At 47.2% G+C, this 21,272-nt stretch overlaps 5 protein-coding genes across 5 annotated transcripts; 1 reads left to right on the plus strand and 4 right to left on the minus strand.

The window, feature by feature from the left end:
- Nucleotides 1–3,626: 3,626 nt before the first annotated feature.
- Nucleotides 3,627–4,242, minus strand: M436DRAFT_68353 (uncharacterized protein; the record flags this gene model as incomplete). Its single annotated transcript, XM_013566923.1, has 2 exons — nucleotides 3,627–3,861; nucleotides 3,899–4,242. 2 exons carry the CDS (start codon nucleotides 4,240–4,242, stop codon nucleotides 3,627–3,629), a joined length of 579 nt encoding a protein of 192 aa, XP_013422377.1.
- Nucleotides 4,243–4,622: 380 nt separating this feature from the next.
- Nucleotides 4,623–6,140, plus strand: M436DRAFT_58968 (uncharacterized protein; the record flags this gene model as incomplete). The annotated part of the gene is made up of 1 exon (XM_013566920.1): nucleotides 4,623–6,140. The coding sequence occupies one exon, from the start codon at nucleotides 4,623–4,625 to the stop codon at nucleotides 6,138–6,140; it is 1,518 nt and encodes a 505-aa protein (XP_013422374.1).
- Nucleotides 6,141–6,578: 438 nt separating this feature from the next.
- Nucleotides 6,579–6,860, minus strand: M436DRAFT_58956 (uncharacterized protein; the record flags this gene model as incomplete). Its single annotated transcript, XM_013566918.1, has 1 exon — nucleotides 6,579–6,860. A coding segment is annotated over one exon (282 nt), but the record flags the coding sequence as incomplete, so codon positions are not given.
- Nucleotides 6,861–10,698: 3,838 nt separating this feature from the next.
- Nucleotides 10,699–12,475, minus strand: M436DRAFT_86608 (uncharacterized protein; the record flags this gene model as incomplete). The annotated part of the gene is made up of 2 exons (XM_013566924.1): nucleotides 10,699–10,893; nucleotides 11,105–12,475. The coding sequence occupies 2 exons, from the start codon at nucleotides 12,473–12,475 to the stop codon at nucleotides 10,699–10,701; spliced, it is 1,566 nt and encodes a 521-aa protein (XP_013422378.1).
- A 4,489-nt stretch (nucleotides 12,476–16,964) lies between these two features.
- M436DRAFT_68356 (uncharacterized protein) lies at nucleotides 16,965–19,754 on the minus strand (the record flags this gene model as incomplete). The annotated part of the gene is made up of 6 exons (XM_013566925.1): nucleotides 16,965–17,645; nucleotides 18,042–18,169; nucleotides 18,713–18,931; nucleotides 19,026–19,097; nucleotides 19,149–19,231; nucleotides 19,282–19,754. 6 exons carry the CDS (start codon nucleotides 19,752–19,754, stop codon nucleotides 16,965–16,967), a joined length of 1,656 nt encoding a protein of 551 aa, XP_013422379.1.
- Between the last annotated feature and the right edge of the window lie 1,518 nt (nucleotides 19,755–21,272).

The following is a 21,272-nucleotide window of genomic DNA, read 5'->3' on the forward strand; positions in this document are numbered from 1 at the left end:
TTAGGTTATGTTGCCTTAACTAGGGCATTCCTAAGACGATGTAGTAATTGGCCATTTCCACGACGTCGAAGATGATGTCCTTATAGTGTGATTAGGTAACTAACTATAAAGGTACCGTTTCCTTTATAACTCTGGGTAAGGCTAAGCCGTCTATAGCCATTAATTCATACCCGTGTTCTTTCGATCGAGTAGCTATCTTAAATCGAGTGACTGTCGATGTTGATATAAAGTTTCCGCTCGCTCCGGAATCTATTATTACATATAGTCGTCTTCCTTATACGGTAACTAGTGTACGAAACACCGTAGTTGATAATGTTGACGCTAGGGCTTAGATCGTGTTACATTCTCGTTAGCTGCCCTTACCACGAGAATCTACTCTTTTCCTAAGTCATCGCTAACTAGTAAGTCGAACCTAACTTTCTCCTTACCGTTTAACGAGGTAAATAGTCCGTGTTCTTCCTAAAGGTGTCTTTCGTATAGCTTACGCTACTACTATTATGCTTATTCGTACCGAGATTGTAGCAACTTAATGCCATCTCGCATACTGTTATTAACACGTTCTCCTAAGGGAATGATATATCCTACTAGTGTAAAGGTACTGCCGAGTGGTGGCCTCTTAACTATAAAAGCCTTAAAGTCGTAGTCGACTACTACAAGTCGGTATTCCCGAAATGCATTACGGATCTAATCCAGCATGTTATCGAAGTTATAAGGGTGTAAGAATCTCTAACCGTTTATCGAGGGGAATGCTTCCTCTCTATATTTCATTATAACGTTAAACATTTTCGTGAAACATAAGGGAACATAGGCATAAAGTGTCTTAATGCCTTCCCTACCGTTATAGAGGTGTTCGTAGTCTTCGTCGGATGATTCTTCTTCGGATTCCTTACTGTCGTTATCGTCCTCCTCGGGATCGCTTTCGACATTATCTTCTTCGACTTCTCCTTCCTTAAGATCTTCTATTCTGGTAATGACATTAATCTCGTTATAACCACCTCTACCCTGGCCTATAGGTGTAGGGGGAACCCACTTAGATCCCATCTTAGCGTCGTAATGGACTAGACATACGTCATTATAGCAGTCTGTCTAGCTAAGTATCTTATGGTGGTCTAGACCGTAGGTTCCGGTTAGCTTCTTCTACGTCATGTTAAATTGTCTTCGAGGCACCTTATTCTTTAAACGACAATCCCTTACCATGTGACCTTTCTAGTTATATGCATAGTAAGTCATCTAACTCTTCCCTTTAAACTGCTTCTTACTCTAAGATCGGCGACCTTCGGTAACGTCTAGTTCCATTAGCATAGGTCCGTAAGGATCCTAGTACTAGTTATTGCGGTTAAACTTCTTTCCTTTAAAGTTATTGTTATTACTACGGTATAGAACATAGCTAGACTTGCCACGAGGGGCAACGTCGTAACGTCTTTCTATAGCGCGTTTATAGAGGTTGTCGTCGATTTTAATAGTTATATAGATAAGTTCGTCGAGGTTCTCGATCTTCTCGCCGGTTCTTATAAGTTCGTCTTTAACATTCTCCTCTAGACCACGTCGATATATAGTCATTAGGGCGGAGTCGTCCTAATCGGTAACTTAGGCATACTCCTAGAACTTGGCGGCATAGTCGGATGCTAAAGTGTGTTAACGGATATGCTAAATAAGGCGTATAGCAACTTTGTCTTTGTTAGAGATGCTAAAGATGCGGCGTATCTCCTTCTTAAACTTAACGAAGCTCATTATAATTCCGTTAGTGTCCTCTTAGTCATTAAGGAACTTCTAAAGTATCGGTTTCATCTAGTGCTAGGCTCTTCCTCGGAGGTAGGTGCTAGCGAAGATGGTCTTCTTACGTTCTTCTATAGGGGTGAAGATAAAGTAGAGATCCATCTAGTTAAGCTAGTCGTTAAGGCCTTAGCGGTCTCCGTAGTAGAGATCGGGTTTAGCGACCTTACTATCGTCGCGGTTAGTGGTACGGGTTCCACCGACATCGCTAGGTATACCTCTTAGGGTACTACTTAATTAACTCATTCTAAGGGCGTTTAAAGTTGTTATGGCCAACTATTCTAGGGAGAATAACTAGTTACGGGGTTAGACTCGTAAAGCGGAGTGTTAAGCGTGGTAAAGTAGGTGTGGGTAGTAGTATATACTAAAGGGACTATTAGAATAACTAATTAAGTTAAACGTAGGACTTCCTAGTAAAGACCTACCTACCTATATACCTAATAGATAATGAGTGTATGTACGTTGCTCTATATGCTCTATAGTGCTCTTATAAAGTAGAGTAGTAGAGTAGAGTAGAGCATATAGCGTTTTTATGTAAGGTGCTCTATTATGCTAAGGTGCGGAGAACAACAGAGCAGGCTGTGCGACCCTGTTATTAGCAGGATCGTAACACTTATAATACGTATATTAACCTTATTAGATAGCTCTTCTTTCTTTAAGAGTCTTAAGATAGTTAACCTATTAACTATAACGTCGAATTAACACTATAATTCGAAGACTAACTCTTCCTACTATAGGTCGTTCTTTCTAGAGAGTAGATTAATAAGATATTTACGCATTAGTGGCGTAATCTTACGTAGCGCTCCTATGCGCTTAATAGCTAAGGAAGGCTTCCGAACCTACCTAAAGAGATCTATATTCTTCTACATACGATAGAGCGTACTATAAGGCGTATAGGGCACGACTTTTAAGACAGTATTAACGTCGTAGTTGTCGTAAAACATGGCCTATATAAGATCCTTCTTATAGTCGTTTAGAAGCATGTCGCGAGCTTAGAATTAGCCTTAGAACAATGCCTATTATATAGGTTAATACTACTAGAAATCTAGCATTAACTAATAAGCAACTACCTTAAGCTATACCGCTTAAATTCGGAGTGATAAGAGCTATATAACGTGCTAAATTCGATGTATAATGGTTAATTAGCTAGAATTAAGAGCTTAGAGCTATTAAGTTTAAAGACGGGGGTAGCAAATTCTTACGACTTCTACACTAGAGAATAAGCTCTACGCCTCGTCTAGCTAAGGTGGAAATTGCGAAAGCTCTAGAAGCATAGAACGACAATCCACTTCGTATCCATATATAAATACTAAGAACTATGCCGCTCTTTGTCTAGATAGGAGACTTATACTAAGTACTCTGTCCCGCCGTATGGCCGTGCTATAAACATAGTTCGATATTACTTCCGCAGTGTACCTCGGTACGGCAGAAACAACCTTATATCTTTAAACAAAGGTGGTTTGCCTACCTATAGTAACTGAGGTTAACCTAACCGACTGCCGAAGCGAGACGTCCGACCCTGCCAAGACACAATTTTATAATATATTATAAATTAGTCTATTAAATAAGAGAAAAAGCTTAATAATCTTAATAAATCTGATAATACAATATATCTATAACTAAATATAAGAATAATGCAAACTCTTAACCGCTTAAGCTACTGATTCTATGTTTGCAACATAAGTAGTCTTCTGTCTATAATTCTCTGTCCACGCCTTAATAAGAGTTATAACATCCTGCCTTGTTAAAGGTTGCGACTCTCTTAACGTCTCTTAACCATCAAGTGTAAGGACAGTGTTGTCATCGGGTGCACCTTTATATAAGGGAACTGACCTCATTTGAACGTTAACGCCTTAAGGTCGTAGGTCCTCGGTCATCCCTTGTATCATTCTCTCCTTGCGTATCCTAGCCACCGACGTGATCGTAGCGTAAGCATTAAGCTTCAGAAAATCCTTTATAGGGCCTTCTTCTAGAGAATCGAGTTTTCCACTTAAGAATTGGCCAACTTTTACGAATGTTTGAGCAACGTTGTTGCGGCCGATGTCAGACCAGATCTTCATGAGGCTTGTTAGCGCTTCGATAGACCAACTAAGCTAAATGATCACGTACATTATTACAGTTGTACGTGCTACTAAGAGCTCCGCCCCTGATCTCGTCGGTCATGGTTCTTGCAATTGTGTCAGGGTCAGGCAAGTCCACTTTTGTGACATCCCAGTTGCTTTTAAGGTCCTCGTTATCAGGATCGGAGATGTATTTGTTGAATTCGTTGAAGGAACAAATGTGGCCCTTCCCTTTCTTGCTCCAAGTACCACATCCGGGAGATATGTTTGTGGGTATTCCATCCTTTGCGGCAGCGGCGTCGGCTTGGTATGCGTAATAGAAGAACGCTCTTTCATAGGGTCCAACATCTCCGAAAGCAGAGACGTGAGTAGCATAAATAGCAGCTGTCAATAGGAGTAAAAGCTTCATAGTGGCTATAAATAGCCCCCAACTTGAACGAGTGTTTCTTTGTGGGCTGCATGCAAATTATATAGAACGAGAGCTCGACTATGTAATACGAGGACCCTCAGTCATTCGTCCTCTCCGTCGCTCTGTCCGAGTCCACGGCGGGATTGCAGGCGAGATTGCAGGCTACGCGATAGGCTAAATTGCAACGTCACCTTCAGACGAGGCGCTGCGCGAAATTGCAATATCCAGTCACCTTCAGACGAGGCGCTGCGCGAAATTGCAACGCCACCTGCATGCCAAGGAGCAGATCGTTCCAGACACACTGGGAAATATCCCCACTGAAAATCTAAACTATTTCTTCCATCCCGCCAATCTCATTCCTTTCCGACTTCCATTGCAACATGCCACGACCGACAACGCCATCGACCATGGACCGACTCTTGGTCCAAAAGTACGACAAGGAGGACTGTCTCGCGGCTATCCACGGACAACGGGTGCCTATGGCCTTGGGCCTACCCCTTGTCCGTCTCTGCGTCGTCCGTGGGATTCGATATCATCCTGGCTTCGCAGAAGAGTTGTACGGGCTTGACCCGCTTTTCACTCGCGCGCTCAACGCACGAAGGATCATGAGCAATGTCGTGCCAGATATCCAGAACCCCAATGAGGTGCCCTACTGCATCTGGCATCCCCAAACTGCTTCCGAGTCGACCTATCGCCAACTGGTCGCCTGCTATCCACACATGAGATACCATGTCGGCCGAGCCTGTGCCGTCGCTGGCTACACAAGCCTATATCGCGAGCTCGCCATCCTCCCTGACGCTCACATCGCCGAAGAGGCGCGAGAGTGTGGAAATCTGGACATCTTCGATCATGTCATGGCTGAGCCCGCCCAATACAACGTCATGAATGACTACCTTCGCTTAGTCAACTTGGAAAACCCTGAAAAGACCTGTCTCAATGGAGACACGGCTGTTTGCTGGTCTCTGGACAGTAAGCAAAAGTTCACGACAGCTGATCCTTATAATGAAGAGGAGCACCTAGGGTTTGGGAGTCAGGGTTACTTCGAAAACGACTTCAACATCACCGAGGATATGAGCATCGACGACTTTCAATCTGATAAGGAGTTTCGCTTCGACGTCACCAGCTTGCTCTCCATGCCTCTACCACTCCACCTTCCAACAGTAGAGAAAGATCTGCTCATCCTTATGGCCGCATACTATGGTGATATCGATCGTTATGCCCGTCTTCGGAGGCCTGAGAGGATTCTCAACGAAATCGAATGCTGCGTGCACGGAATTTATCACAATACACAGTTCGCGCTCTGGTGGTCCCAACAGCAACCAAGCTCGAAATACCTAGTCATGGCCGTAAATGCCCGTCTCATCATGAACAACGTGCTGGCAACCATCACCCCGGAGACTAGCCCGATAGACCTGCCATACCTTATCTGGTACCCAACGATCGCAGCGCCATCTACATACCTTGAGCTCGCTCGCCGACAGCCTACGATGGTGCCTCAGATTCTCCGATCGTGTATCGTTGCCAACTACACGGATCTCTTTGACGTGCTTATAGCAGATGCAGTGCCCGACTTGGCTGTTCTAGCTGAGGCCGAAGAGAGCTCTAATAGACACTATAAAGCGAGACTGGACCAGCGTGTGTTAGAGCTAGGCATTGCTCCCTCAATCGAGTGTTACACAGAATGGAAGATGTGGAGTACACGCAAGCTTATCACTTCAACGACTTCGCTCGAAAAATGGATGAGCCCACAATTGGTGGGCACAAATTCCCCGTCTCTCTACAACGGCATCCAGTGTGATGCTACGTCTGTTGAGTTAATGTCATCCCTGCCTAGAGAGTGGATACCTATCAATTCGTCAAAACCTGTCTTCCTTAACTATACCGAATGGCCTTTGTAATCAATCCTAATTCGAATATAACTGCGTTGATTTGCTTCTATTTAAGGAGGCTTTAGAGCTCAATCCGTTGCTGTGTAACAAGACTGCCTCGCTTCTTGATAATTGGGAGCGTTTTCCGTCTGTGAAGTTGAGGGAAGTGAAAGCGATCCTTCCTATCTATGTAGCCTGTGTCACTTGCGCTTAAGAGTGTAGCAGCGAATTTCAAACTGTCGTCAATCCCTAATACATGAGGTTGGTTGGTTGGTTGGTTGATTCTTGTAAGCTATTCACAGTCTTGTCGTCTGTATGAGCTATCCTAAACGTTGCTTAACCACTGCGGCCGTTGCTTAATCTCAAGTTCGATCTGGTAAAAAAGAAAAAGGAAAATTCAAAACTCCTCTATCCCTGCCCTTCCTCGCTCTGTCCTTATAGTGACGTAGCCCCCATCCTAGTTGTCTGTTAAAGGAACTGGATCGTTATCTTCACCATTTCCAAATTTGGCGCCCATTTCTCCATCGGGCCATCCGCTAACTTCCCCGTACGTAGCTCTCTCTTCTTGCTATAGCCTCCTAGCAGGTATGAGAGATCTCCCCACCTTCTCCCTGCCGCCTCCTTCATCGCTGGTCTTATCTCTGCCCACCGAGGACATCTTAGCAGAACGTGCGCTACCGTTTCGTCCTCCATCCCGCACTGGCACTTTGCATCTTCCGCTACCCGGAGCCTCGCTAACAATAGATTGATTGATTGATTGATTGATTTAATTGATCAGGCTACTTGGTTCTACGGCAAACCTATAAGCCGTCTCCTATTGGTTCTTCCTTCTTAATCCCTACCTGTCTTTATTCCATTCTAACTTCCCCTTACTCGACAGCTCTCGTCTGCCATGCAAACCTGCCGGACTTGTAAAGGAAGTGGAGGACCGCCTTCACCGCCGGGAGGTTCGCCTTCCACTTTTCCTTCGGTCCGTCGACTAGTTGCCCAGTTCTCGGGTCTTCCTAGGGATTCCACCCCCCGAGTATATAAGAGAGGTCCCTCCACCTGTGTCCCACTGCCTCGATAGCAATTTGACGGTCTTCGCGTAGGAGGGGGCATTCGTATATGACATACTTGATCGTTTCTCGCGTGGCTCCGCATTCGCACCCTGCTAAGTCTACTAGCTTCATCCGGTATAGGTCACTCTTCAGTCGGGAGTGCCCTATACGGCATTGGGCTAGTATCGACGCTTCTTCCGCTAACAGTGCGTTATACACTGTCGTTATATGGGAACCTAGGAGAGCTCCGTCTAGCTTCCACGTGTATAATCCGGAATGTAGCGTGTCTCGAGGTCTCGTACTCCTGGCCTGCTTCTAGGTCTCGTCTAGCTTCTTTTGAAGTGTCTTCTTAGCCACCCTTAAGGCCATCTTTCTCGTGACTCCTATGTAGCGTTGCTGATATATCCTCGACTTTACCATGCTACGGTTACGCGCGTCTGGAGGCGTTAGGGTGTTAGTAGGTGTAGGAAGGTTAGTAGATATCCGGAGGTCCGAGGAGGTTAGGGGGTTAGTGGGACTCGAGGGTTGCGTAGCAGCACCCTCCACCTCTCCTTGTTCCTCATCTAGTGCCTTTTTTGCCTGCTTGTCTGCCTACTTATTGCCGTACCATCCCTTATAGGCTGGTACCCACTGTAGGGTGACCGTCGCCCCTTCCTGGGCCTGGAGAGCATCGATGTGCCTACGGATGTACCGTACCACGCATTGTCCGTGTAGGCTTGTGCCCTCTATAATGTGGCGGATGGCTTGTTTGCTGTCCGTCGCAATAGTCGTATTCGTCGGGCGTCGTCTTTTCTTTGCTTAGTGTGCTAGCGCTGCTTCGATGGCTATGAGTTCTGCCACTGTCGAGTCGCTAGCTGCCCATCTCGGAAGTCGCTTTCGGGTGATGATCTTCCCGGTGTTCCCTTGCACTACCGTAATGCCACTTTCGCCGCCCTTCTATGCAGCGTCGGTGTAGAATGTACGTCTCTCTTCCTTGCCTGCTTTCGACCGTAGCTGTCGGATAACAACCTTCGCCTCGTCTCTGAGTCCCTTAACTAGGCACCCGGGGATGCCCTCTGTCTAGGGTTCTTAAAGGACTGGCTCTACGGTCTCCATTAGGCTCTCGGCTGTTAGGCCTAGATCCGGGCCGAACTTCCGCGTAGTGATAGCTAGCGGAGACGGGAAGCTCTTGCCCTGGGTGAAGAGTCTAGTTAGGTAGTCGAACAAAGGGTTCGTGTTTGGCACCGTGAGGCTCCCAACCAGGTGATTCGCAACCTTCCTCTATAGTCGGTCGACTGTAGTCTCGATGCCCGCTTCGGCTTGGGCTACTGCTAGAGCTGTGGCCCTAAAAGAGAGTATTATCGCCTAGGCTCCGATACGCTGAACCTTCTCCATATCGCGGAGCAGTGAGGTTGTTCCCCATTTTCCAGGCCCGTACCAGGCCGAAGCGCAGTAGTCCATGATTGGGGTGACCGTCGCGTTGTACAGCTGTCTGACTTGTTTAGGCCTGACTCCACGTAGTCGTTTGATAGCAAGGCACTGCTTTATAGCTTTAGCTGTCATCCTTGCCACATGCTAATGGAACTTCATCTTGCTGTCTAGGGTGACCCCTAACAGCTTGATGTGCTCGCTCGATTTGATGCCTTGTCCTTAGAACTGAAGATCCGGTCCGTTTTGCCGGCCCTCTTCTACTCTTCGGGTGAAGTGGATAAGGCCGGTCTTTAACGGTTCGAATGTCGCTCCGCTCTCTCTCGCCCATCTCTCCGTTTTTGTGATGACCGTGGTTTGGAGGGTCTAGATATTCTCGTCTACGTTATCCCCTACGACCCACGGGGAGTAGTCGTCAACAAACCCTAGGGCTCCCTGTGTCTTGTCGATAGGTTGCCCTATAAGATTGGCGTTATAGAAGATATATAGTATAGGGGACAGCGGTGACCCCTATGGAATGCCAGCTTAGACGATCGACTGCCTTTCGCTTTCGAACGCTTCGAGGGCGACCGTGGCCGTCCTTTCTCTGTAGAAGTCCCCAACCCAGCTGCTTAGGATCTCGGGTATTCCTCTATGTTCGAGCCTTGTTTCGAGCACTCTCGGGTTAACCCCGTTAAATGCCCCTTAGACGTCGAAGGTCACTAGAGATACGACCTTCCTGTTTCTCTAGGCCTCGTATACGCGTTCTACGAGGACGTTGATCGCTTGTTCGTACGACCTCTTCTTCCTAGCTCCGAAATGGTTATCCGGAAGAAGGTTGTGTCTCTCTGCAAGGTAGGCGAGTCTGTTCGCGACCACCGCCTCAAGGCCTTTGCTAATCGTAGCCAGTAGGGAGATAGGCCGGAAGGCCTTCGGTACTGTGTAGTCGGGTTTTCCAGGTTTTCGTAAAGGGACTATCCTCGCAGTCCTCCAGCTGTCCGGAAGGTGGCTTAGACGTAATGATGCCCTATACAGGGCCATTATGCTACCCTTTGCCTCTTCCCATACCTTTTGCCAAACGAGGAACGGGATGTCATCCGGGCCTGGTGCCTTTTTCGGACTGGATCGAAAGATCGCAGCGCGGACTTCGCTCTCTGTGATCTCTACATGCGTCCTAGTGGATAAAGGAGCCTCTACGCCTTCTAGGATCTCCCCTTCGGCTTCGGGTTCCGGTTGTGGTGGGAAAAAGGCTCGGAGGAGTGCTATTGCTTTTCCTTCGTCGTCGTCGACTAGCCCTTGGGTTCCTTGTAGCGTGGGAACACCCCGAGATCCTGGATCCATGTGGGTGTACCTGTTCGTCTTCCACACGTTGTCCGGACTGTCTACGAACTCCCTCTAGTGGGCAGCCTTCTGACCTGCTATTTGTGAGAGGTAGTCTTTCCGAACTGCTTGGATCTGTCGGCGTAAGTCCTTGCAGTCTAGGTCTCTCCTTCTCCGCTCTGTCTCTTGGTTCCGTAGAGCTGAAAGTGTAAGCCGGAGTGCCGTGAGAGATGGCGTCCACCACCTCTTTGCGTTTGGATGGGGTTTAGCGTATGGGATCTTGTCCGCAACTATCTGGCTGATTGCTTTGACAAACCTCCCGGCCTCGTCGTTAAGCTGTTCCTTCGTCTGGATCTGCTGAGGTCGAGGTAGGAGACTAGCTGCCTTGCAAATGTCCACCCAATCTGCTTTGTCATAAGCCCTCCGTTGCCTCCTGGTAGCCCTCGTCCTCCAGGTCATCCGGAAGCGGGCTTCTATGACCCTGTGGTCGCCTCCGTGGTCTATATTAGAAGTTTTGCACTGGATCATCGCCGCCTGTAGCCCTGGCGACACTAGGACGAGGTCAATGGTGGTCGGGTGTAGGCCGTTGTAGTGCGAGAAGGTAACCGTGCCTCTCGGAAGCATAGAAATCTAGTTCCTCCTCGACCATAAATTGTAAGATAGGCCAGTCGTCCTTCCTTCTATCCGGCGCTACTTCCTTCCCTCCCCATACATTGCTATGACGGTTAAAGTCGCCCCCGACGTATACGTGGAGGGCGTTGTCTGTTTTCTCCCGGATTTTCTGTATAATGTCTTGGGCGCAGGCTATACGCTCCTGTAGGTCGATCTCTTCCCGCGGTCTCTTATATGGGACGTAGATCGATATAAGCAATAGCACCGCTCCTTCCGCCTGCATCGTCACCGCCGCTACGTCTGGCGACGTAGTCTCCACTTCTTGGTGCTTTATTCTGTCTGACACCCAGATTGCTGCTCGGAATGAAAAGCGTACCGAGCTGGCCTCCTGGTTGTGTATTTTCGGTGTAATCGTCGTCCACCCACTATGCTGGTTAACCGTGGGTTCCCCTGTCCTAGGGTGAGCAAATATGTAGGGTTCCGAGATGCACATGGCGTCGAACGTTGCCGTGCTATCGTCGTTGAAAATGCTTATGGTTGGGCCTGGCCTAGCCCCTACGTTCGCCTGTAAGATGCTTATCTGGTGTCCTAACATCTGATGGGGGACTGAGTCGCCTCCGTTTTCGTGTCGGATACATGTTGTCTTATCTCCTTGTGTCTCGGATTGGCTACGCACCTTCTATCCATGATAGAATGGGGTCCGTTGCACGCCGGGCACTTTGGATTGTTCTTGTTCATGCAGTCTCTGCTCTGGTGGTCTCCTGAGCAGTGGCCACACTTGGCGGGTTTGGTACACTTAAACTGGTAGTGACCGTAGCTGTTGCAGTTAAAGCACGGGTCGTTGTTCTCCTTTGCCTGGTAGGGGGCCGCGAATCCAGCTGTAGGTCCGAAGATGACCGTCATCTTTCTTAGGAGATACGCAGCTGCCTCTCTCTTCTTGAGCCATACGATCATCGAGCCGTTGACCTTGTCGGATGGTCTGCTGATCCAGACGGCCTTCATGGCTGTGCAGTCGATGTTGTCTTGACTGTTGTCCGCTGCGAAGTTTATAACGACTTCTGGCTTTGGGTTCTTCGGTCCTCCCGAGGGGTCTAGGACGACACTCTTCGAGATGCCGTCGACTTTGATGGGAAACCAGGCTTCCCCGCGGATGCGGGCTCCTGGCATAGCTTTTTCAATCCATCTAGGGTTATCGCGAGTGCGCTGAGCTTGTTCGACTGTTGCCAGGCAGAGTTCTAACTTGTTGGTGTAGATCTCACGGAGGAACTCAACCTCGACGTCCTCGGTGTTAGGGTTTCCCTGGAGGGCCTTGATCCATTTATCCTTTACCTTGTTTAGGTCGTCCTTGTCTCCTCGGGCCCTAGAGATGTCGATTTCTATAGTCTGTCCCTCGTTGGCTAGGGGCTGGGCGTTGTGGCTCGCCTCCGAATCCGACAGAAGCTCTGTCCTCGCCGAGTGTTGAGGGCTTGGTCCCTTCTGACTTGCGACCTGAGACCACGTCTGGCGCGGCTGGGGCGATGCTGGATTAGTGGTTACGGTAGTAGGGCTGCCTGATCCGGCGATCGACAACTGAGTTAGCTGTTCCTCCATCCTCTGCATTGCCTCTCTTATTTCTCTGATCTTGCTCTCCTCCAACTGCTTCTGGAGCTCTTGAACCTGTTTCGAGAATTTCTGGTGTTCATTCTGGTGTTTTTCGGTGATTTTCTTGATTTCATCTTGGTGTCTTTTGTTGATTTTCTCGGTTTCTTCATGGTGTTTTTTGTTAGCTTTGTCGGTTTCTTCGTGGTGTTTTTCGTTGATTTTCTGGGTGATGTCTCTAATCTGGTTGATGTGTGCGTTCTTGATTTCCTGGATTGCGACGTTGTATTTTGCGTCCTGCTCGGCCTGGGCCTTGTTGAACTCATTCACGATTGCTCGCAGTAGCTCTGCGTTGCTGATCCTGCCCGCGCTGTTGAACACAGCTGGGTCTCTAACTCGGATTTCGTCCGCCTCTGTTTCCTCCCTCATCCTTTTCGAGCCTCTTCGTACTGCCCTCGTCTTTTTGGCCATACCTACGCCCGTTAGGGTGCCAAGGCCGAAGCTTAAAGCTTCCCCCGCATCCCCATAGCTGGCGTCGCTGTCCATCGCAGTCGCGACCGTTGCAACGACGTCTCCTCGTGTAGTTCTTCGATTCGGCTGCTTCAAATTCGTATATCCTCACAATAAGTTGTAAGGTGTCGTTTTTAATCGAGTCGATTCGTTTGAAAGTGCTATACAAATCCATGCCAAGCAATTTTGCGTAAGAGTCGATTCGTTTGAGATTTTGATGTCGATTCGTTTGCTTATACTACCATTAATTCGAGTCGAAAAAATCACAGATTAAGAAAACGAATTTTGATGCGTAATTTAGTATATTTAGTTTTAGTAAAAAGCATGTAGAAAGGGAGAGCCATACGTAGTAAGATAGTTAATGTTCGTGGAGTGGGCGACGTCTAGATAGCATTCCGCCTAGGGAAAGCGCCATATAACCCTAGTTAAGGGTCTAAAGGTAAGCCAAACCCTATCTATACGCGTACCAAACACGCGTCGCGTCCACCTAGAGTTACATGGTTTAGACATTTTTAAGGCATATTAGTACCGCGAGGGGAGTCATATTGTTATCACTATAGATCGACTAAATGTAAGCATAGAGTAGCGTTTCTACGAGTTATTCGTTATATAAGCCAAGTATAAGATTATATAGTGCATCCGGTGTCACGACGTAATTAACCCATCGCGTATTAAGGGCCATTTACGTTACAAGCACGCCGAAACAGTAGAGGCCCCTAAGCGCCGGAAAATCGCGCGATACGTAAAGGAAAACGTGTAAGACGTCGCATAAGATAAGACAGAGGTTATATACCTAGCGCCAGATTCACTACTAGTAACCGGATTCCCATTATACCATAACGGATTGCGTTACGTGTTAGGCAATAAATCTAACGGTAAATGCGGATACATATGCCGTACGATTAAAGGCATGTAAGATCATTATTAGCGCGCATACGATTAGGTAAATTAGCAAAAGCGAGGAGGTAATATGTAGAAGAAGTCTAAGTAGACACCTAATCGTTTATAGGTCGAGGGTTAAGTATGTTAAGTGTTTTTTCCATAGTAAGCGTAGCAAAAGTATTTTATAGTTAAACCAGCACATCCGGTCTAGTTAATACCGACTAGCTAAAGCATATAGAAGGAAAGAGTTTATATAACGATGTAAGCAAAGTTAGTAGCTAAAGTAGAAGAGAGAGTAGCAAACCGCGACACCATCTAGGACGATAATAGCCGATTTATAACTAACCCGTTTATTAGAGCGTTAAATTATGCGACAGTTTTACATAGCTAGGACTAGGAACGAATGATTATGGATATAACCCTAATTAAAGCATTGTTAAGACGCTAGTCTAGGCAAACTAGGCTATAGTAAGAGGACGACCATTTGCCTAATAGCGATTTCGGGTTATAACGGGCGTGCGTAGGCATAAAGCGATTAATTAGACGATCGTTATAGTGTTATAAGCAGCACGTCGTCGGAAGGGCCGCATTATTTTTAATTAACTAAAAGCATGCTAGTAGCACTAGACCCGAGAGGAAGTTTAAAAGCAACTATAGTATAAAGACGATTCGTAAGTATAGCGAGTAGTGGATTATAGTATCGTGTTTTTTGTGGCGTACCTAACATAGAGAAATCCGACTATAGCACGTGTTAACAGAGGCCTAGACCGACGCGTTATTGTTTTTAAAGCAATTATGCCGTAACTAGGTGTTAGAAGATACGCCTACTAACACATAGTAGGAAGACATAGCGAAGTAAATCGAGTACGCGTGCATAGCATTTTAGTTAGCCATGTTAGACTACGACATTAGAGATAGCGAGTACACTAATGGCATTATTAGCGTATTAATAGTATTAGCCATTAACGAACGGAATAAGGGATAGAAGCTAGCTACGACATACACGCCGATATTATCCGCTATTAACACCGTTTCGCGATCTATGGTCGTTTATAAGGCATACGACAATAGAAATCCTATAGTGAAACGATTAATGAGAGTAGAGTTAATAAGCGAAGCCTAAGCTAGGTAGGCCGTACCGAGCATTTTTAATCAGGTCTAGGAGATAAGTAACAAGTTCATAATGTTAGCTAATAAGGATTATAAGCCTACGCTAATAGATCGGATGTCGCATATTAGAACGTCGGGTATACGCATTAGATACACCACTAACGCACTAGGCAGTGTCGAATGGTAGGGGAACGAGATCACCGTTAGCGAGGCATTATCCTAATTAGCAGATTTAAGATCCACCGTGTAAGGGTTATATAATAGCATAAGGATCCGATTGTTATAAAAGGTGATCATGTTAGACATAGACCACTACGGCCGACCACTATTAGGATTAGGAAGCCAATTGCCCAAGTTGAACATAGACGACATTAAAGACAATCCAAGCGATACGGGGTCAGACAAATTCAATTTTTTAGAGTGTACCATTAACAAGTGGAGTGTAGATAGTAAGAATTGGTTGTTAGACTAGGTGATGGACGACGACAAGTTAATTAAGCAATTCGTACGTACGACGGATGCATTAACCGTTAGCAAAGCTGACGATAGCGACACTGCCATTCCATGGAACGAAGCCGGCATTGGCAAATATTTTAAGGCGGTCGAGAAGTTTAAAGAATAGTTGTTCGTTTTAGTCCATTTGACGGCTAGTGCCCCCGCCCGTGGTACGGAAGGTGTTACCGTAGCATACGAGAACGGTGTAGATGACTGCGGGTACTAAGGAGTGTTTGTTAACAACGGATTGGTGTCATTCGTCACATCATATAACAAGACTAGGGTCAAAGTTATCCATAGATACGCGCTAAAGGAGGTGTTAGAATTGGTCGTGTATTATTCATGGTTAGTCCAGCCATTCGTTAGGGCGTTGCAGAATATAGTATTTTACCAGAAAGAGTACCGAGCGTTTATTTGGGTTCTAAAGCCTAAGGAGCAATGGAATGGCGAGACCAGGAAGACAAATATTAGGACGAGATCGAGGCTAAGGAAGAGCGAGCGACGCCAAGTTACACATAGAGGACGCGAGCGATGACTAAGACCACGATAGCGACAACCCCAATCACGACACCGACAGCGACAATAATAGCAAAGTTTTCGTTAAGGAATAGGAGAGTGCAGAAGATGACACACCCCGAAAGCCAGTATTCACGCCTAGCAACCTAGATGGAGTGTACAGCATAGACAGATGCCGTCAGTTATTGCAAGAAGTAACACAACACGGCATGGGTGCACGCATTAGATTGGCCGCATGGCGAGAAGTATATCCAGCGATCCACTGTCAGTTAGCCCAAGATGACAGCATTAGGCAAACATTAGACACCGCATTCGGCAGCGGCAAAGAGAAACGAAAGGACGAAGCAGCATACGCCAAAGAAGCCAACACCGAGGAAGCCGTCAAAGCCAACTAAGCCGGACATTCGTTAGGAATCGAAGACAGCATATATAGTCAAATTACCAGAGAGTCACCATAGATAACGATGCGCGAAAAGGACGCATTCCGGAAAGTCAGCATCAATTAGCACCGCATCGTAGGATTTTAACCACTCCAGACCGAAGGACGCAGCAACACAGCCAAATCGTTAGCACACATGGAACAGCAAGCTAGGTGTTGTAGGTATCCAATCTTGGGAGGTGCAAATGACCCCGAGATGATTCGTAAAATAGTACAATCAATGTACGTTCACGACGACGCACCCAGCTATCCTGTGTTTCCCTCTGACAATAGGTCCCTAGCATTGCTAGCTGATAGGTTCATGGTCGCCGACAAATATGATCTTCCTCATCTACACCGCAAGAAATCCTATGCATTCGAGGTGAAGTTGTCTCACGACTACACCCGCAACGCAGACGAGTTTATTCGTACTATCATACCCAGGATCTGCGGGCTAACTGCCGTTCGATATGCCGACAAGGACTTGCAGCGCTCGGTCTTAGAGCATTGGACTATCATGCTAACCCAGAAGACTTCGTCACCTTTTGCGTAGGAATGCGCTCTACGGGAGTGAACTTCTGATATGGCTCTGTTCACGTAAGAACTAGGAACATAGTAATATAGTTCGGTAACTATCGAAAAACCGTCCTGATACTGTCACGAGCCATAGCGTCAAGCAAGCCATGATCCATCGTGTAGAACTCAAATTCAACGAGGTCTTGGACCAGCCGCGAGACTATGGTAGCTGATCAGGATCGACGGTCATGCGGCAGGCAAAGCCCAACTATCGCGCCCCGTTTATGATTCGAAGACATTCGAACTTGATTGACAAGGTATATAAAGGCCGTAGACGGCCACGAAGTTTCAAAATCATATCAATCATTCCTATGTTCAGATACCGACAGCACTAATCAAGAACATCTCCATTAAAGGTCGTCACCTAAGTGTCCTATTAGCTAGGTCGATTGCCAGCGATGAAAGGATCACTTAATCGATCATGGTCCGCTTGCTTGGCCTAAATGGCTCGCTTTTCTCATCCCCAAAAAGCTCTCGAACCACGCGGGCAGGAGCTCTTCCTCCTCCGAAAAAAACAATTTCATTGTCCCAGTTCTTGTTTGGATCGCTTGATCCTGAGAGAATACGTTGGCCATTGTCCAGAAGAATTTCACGACGGAATTCTGGGCTTACGGACTCTGTCGGATCTGGAACATGCAGCCGGAAATTTGACGATTCCAGCCTAAGCACCCCATCTTGGGTCGTTCGGGCTCTCTCCTGGTCTCTCAGTAAGTTGACCTGCTTTGAAGCATATAATTGAAGGCGCGATCCAACTAGGTTGGAGATGGCTCGGATACATCTTGACTGGCCCCTGTCTTCCTCTTTAGGCTCTACGACAAGTAGTAGTGTATCGTCCCTTAGGGATCTCTCATCTATTACTGCAAATCGATCGAAGTCGATGTGCGCTAAGCTAGTCTCTTTGCAAACTGCTTGAAGGAGAGATCTGCAGTCGTATGGGTCTTTGCCTGCGAAAGGGGCCTTTCGAGAATCGAGATCATGTCCGATTCTGCTTGGACAAGTATGAGCTCCAATTGTGTCATCCACAAAAACGATCTCTGTTTCTGTAACATCACCGCAGCCGTCCTGGTTCGATCGCAGAATATTGTCCTTAGCCTACATAAATTTTAGTGCATATTCTAAGAGACTCGGTTGTAAAGTACCTTAGCGCTAAGTAACATTGCGCAGCAAATGGCAAACATTCCAAGATAGTACTTTAAGCATAGAGATAGATCTTGATGATCGAAGAAGGCGGATTAGAAAAAACAGCAAGAGTGGGCTCTACTTTATAGACTGCTTTAATGATTACGGCTTACTAGTCTACGCTGAGCGAGTTAAGATAGCCTTTAACGGCGCGCGGTCAGTAGCGTCTTTAGTGTAAAGCTTGACGGCTAATAATCGCGGGATGTTCGTCGCGCTAGTCCTTTTCACACGTTTAGCGCTTATGAAATTCAGCGTCGCGCACCTAGTCAGGTGTGCGGGGAAGTTTTGCAGAGAAATGCCAAGACTTACAAGCGACGCACTTATAAGGCATCTGAAGCCTTCCGCTTTCTTTTCCTCTTTATTCCTCGCTCCCTCTGACAAGATTTCTGTTTCTCCAGTCATCACTGTTCCCTTTGTTCTCAGCTTAAGGTCTTGCTCTGCAACAGGCGGTACTGCTAGCTAGCTCTTCTACGAGCACCCTACGACGGCAACCCTCTGTATCGTTAACAATGTGGTCCATCTGCTGCGCTGTGCCTCTTAGCGCTCAGGTAACTTGACATAGCTTTGATCCACTTGACAAGCAACTAGCCTGACCTTTCATAGTTGAAAGATCAGATCCTACAATCTAGTGAGGATTTCTGAAATTCAATGGGCGTTGCGGACTTCGTTTTCGTGGACGATCTGGAGCGCATCTACTCGAGTCCTGACGAGATTGGGAGGAACACAGATTCATACTCTGCCCCATTTGCTGACAAGAATCCTTACGAGTGCTCACTTATCTTGCAGAGACTGTCAAAGAAGGATGGTTGCAGCGGGGTTGAGTATGACACTTTTGCCATCGTTGACGCAAGATCTCTTGTCGATGGCACAATGTTACTTGTCGGCGAACCAGAAGAGCAAGATTTGGGTGAATCTTCATCTGTTCGCATCACTTTTGAGCTTCTCGGAACTCATCTTTCGTTATGGGGCGCTGGACACACGACAACACTCGAGGATAAGGAGAGGGCTGCAAAGACCATCGATGGCGTATTGAGGACAGAAGTGCAAAAAATCGAATTTGTACAGGCGCATGAAAGCGAGCGTGGATTGTCGGAAGTTGGGTTCGACCAGGAGAACATATCTCCGCCTTAGAGGAAATTCTCCGGCCTCCACGGCAAGCTTTTTCATCTCCATGAAGCTCTCGAACCACGCGAGCGGTACTGTTTCCCATGATTACAAGCTCGTTGTCCCAGCTTCTTCCCCTATCGTTCGATCCAACGAGAATACGTTGGCCATTGTCTAGCAGAAACTCACGCCGAAGCTCAGGGGTGATATACTTCGAGGGGTCTGGCATATGAGGAATCAAACGCGACACGCCATCATCGTCTAAGCATGTTAGCATGATAGCGACACACTCATCTGCTTCCATAAACCTACCCCGTCTGCCTAGCATCCATGATCCGCTAGCTTTCGACCACTCATATCCATCATTTGGACCAATATGCGTGGTGCAGAAGGGTCTTTGAGGTATCAGTAACTAATATGCCTGCAACAATACAGAGACACTTACGAGCCTGGTCCAACGAAACTGAAAGCAAGAGTAACCTGACAACCATTTTGGTAGGAGCATCCGCCTTGGCTAACCCCTGTTCTTAGCACAGAGTACCAGCGGCGACCTTCCTCGATGTTTTCCCATTCTCCAGTACAACGTACAAGGCCTCTAGAGCCACCTTCGGCTGTCGATGCGTAAAGATATTCGTCTGGACTGAAGCAAGCGACCAGATTGCCGTTCTCATCTTTGCAGCCTGTGGGTGCGAAGTTGGGCATACAGCACGGGTCAGGAATGGCGCCAACTTGTTTGCGTCGCGTTGTCTTCAACGCCATGGTTGGTTTGTCGTATGTGACTGTAGCTGGGAAGCCAGCGACGTAGATCGAGTAGCATCTGTGGTTGCAAACGTCAGGAAACTCGTCGCAGGTCACAGCGTACATAACAGCTCTAACCACAGCTGTTTCCAGGAGGATTAGTAACAAATGGAAAAACATTCTTCAAGATGTGGCAATCTAGGACCTACCTCGTTCTCCTGACCACGCGGATCATTCGTCTTATATGGAAGGTTTCAGAGGGACTGTAGCCGCTTGGATCCACCCTTCCGCGAATACGATCGTTCTTGTCTGATTAGACTTAAGATCATAGGCTCGGGATGGAGTCAGATCATGGGTACAGGCTCGTACTTCCAGGAAGCCAGCAATCCTAAGGTTATGGTACAGGTAGGTAACACAGGAGACTCTGGAGTCATTGAGATCTCCGACATGCTCTTCACTGTCGAAGGCCCAACTGCTAGGTGAATACTAATGGAGTGGAATGTTCACGAGAGTAGTTAAGGAAGCGGTAAGTGTCTTAATACCGTTTCGGACCCATTCTAGGGAAGCCCATGTCGACATTATCTAGCCGCAATGTGGGATAGTCACTTCCGTGTAGGTGGTGCTGCCGGATCCAATCTTCAGCTTTCGGACTGCCCTATAGGGAGTGGCTCCGTCAAGACTTCATGCATGGCAGCATCCCTCTTGTTTCACATAACCAGCAGGTCATCCGGCTACTTCGAGAACGTTTGGGTTTAGACGGCCGATCACGACCTTGACAATGCCCAAAACGCTACTGCTTCCGAGACTCAAGAAGGCATTCCGTTTAACGTGTTCACAGACATCTCGGTATACACAGGTCGTGGTGTTCTGATCGAGTCACAAGGTCCTACTTGGCTGTATGGCACCGCGAGTGAACACTCTCAGCTCTATCAGTACTAGCTCACCAATGCTTCTACCATCTACCTCGGACACATGCAGACGGAGACACCATACTACCAGCCCGGTCCAAATGCCTTGTCACCGTACAAAATTAGGCAGTTCTTGTCAGATCCTACCTTCGACAATTGTGTAGACGACTCGTGTCGGACGGCATAGGCACTACGAGTGATCGAATCGAGCGATGTCTTTATCTACTTAGCCGGCTTTTACTCCTTCTTCTAGAACAACTAGCTTAGTTGCGCATTAGAGGACAATTGTCAACTGTCTATGATTGAGACCAACTTCGCATCCGGGCTATGGATCTATAACATATTTACTAAGTATGTTTCTTAACACTTGCTTAGCACGGGAGGGAATTGCTAACGCGCGCTAGGGGAAATACTCAAGTTCTCTCTCCACGCGGTGGACCTGACCTAGTCTTCTTCAACACAACGACTAAGGATGGGTATACCAGTAAGATCGCGGCGTGGCTCGCATTATCCATAGGCGGCGAAGGTATCGGTTAAGCTGCGGGTGACGGCTTAGGCTATGTCACTATCGATCCGATCATCTATAGTACACCTCCTTCTTCGGTCACCGTACAATGCGTCCCTCCATGTACCTACGTTCTGCCACCTCTTACTCTTGGCACCCTGACGACATTCAACTTCCCGCTTCTAACTACATCCATGGAAGTTGGATACCTTTCTTCTGCATTAGGCTTAACGAGTTACCTTAGCAGCTTGAAAACCACTGTCATCACAATTCCTGCTATCACGA

The sequence above is a fragment of the Aureobasidium namibiae genome, assembly GCF_000721765.1.
Source record: "Aureobasidium namibiae CBS 147.97 unplaced genomic scaffold scaffold_34, whole genome shotgun sequence".
Lineage (NCBI taxonomy): Eukaryota > Fungi > Ascomycota > Dothideomycetes > Dothideales > Saccotheciaceae > Aureobasidium > Aureobasidium namibiae.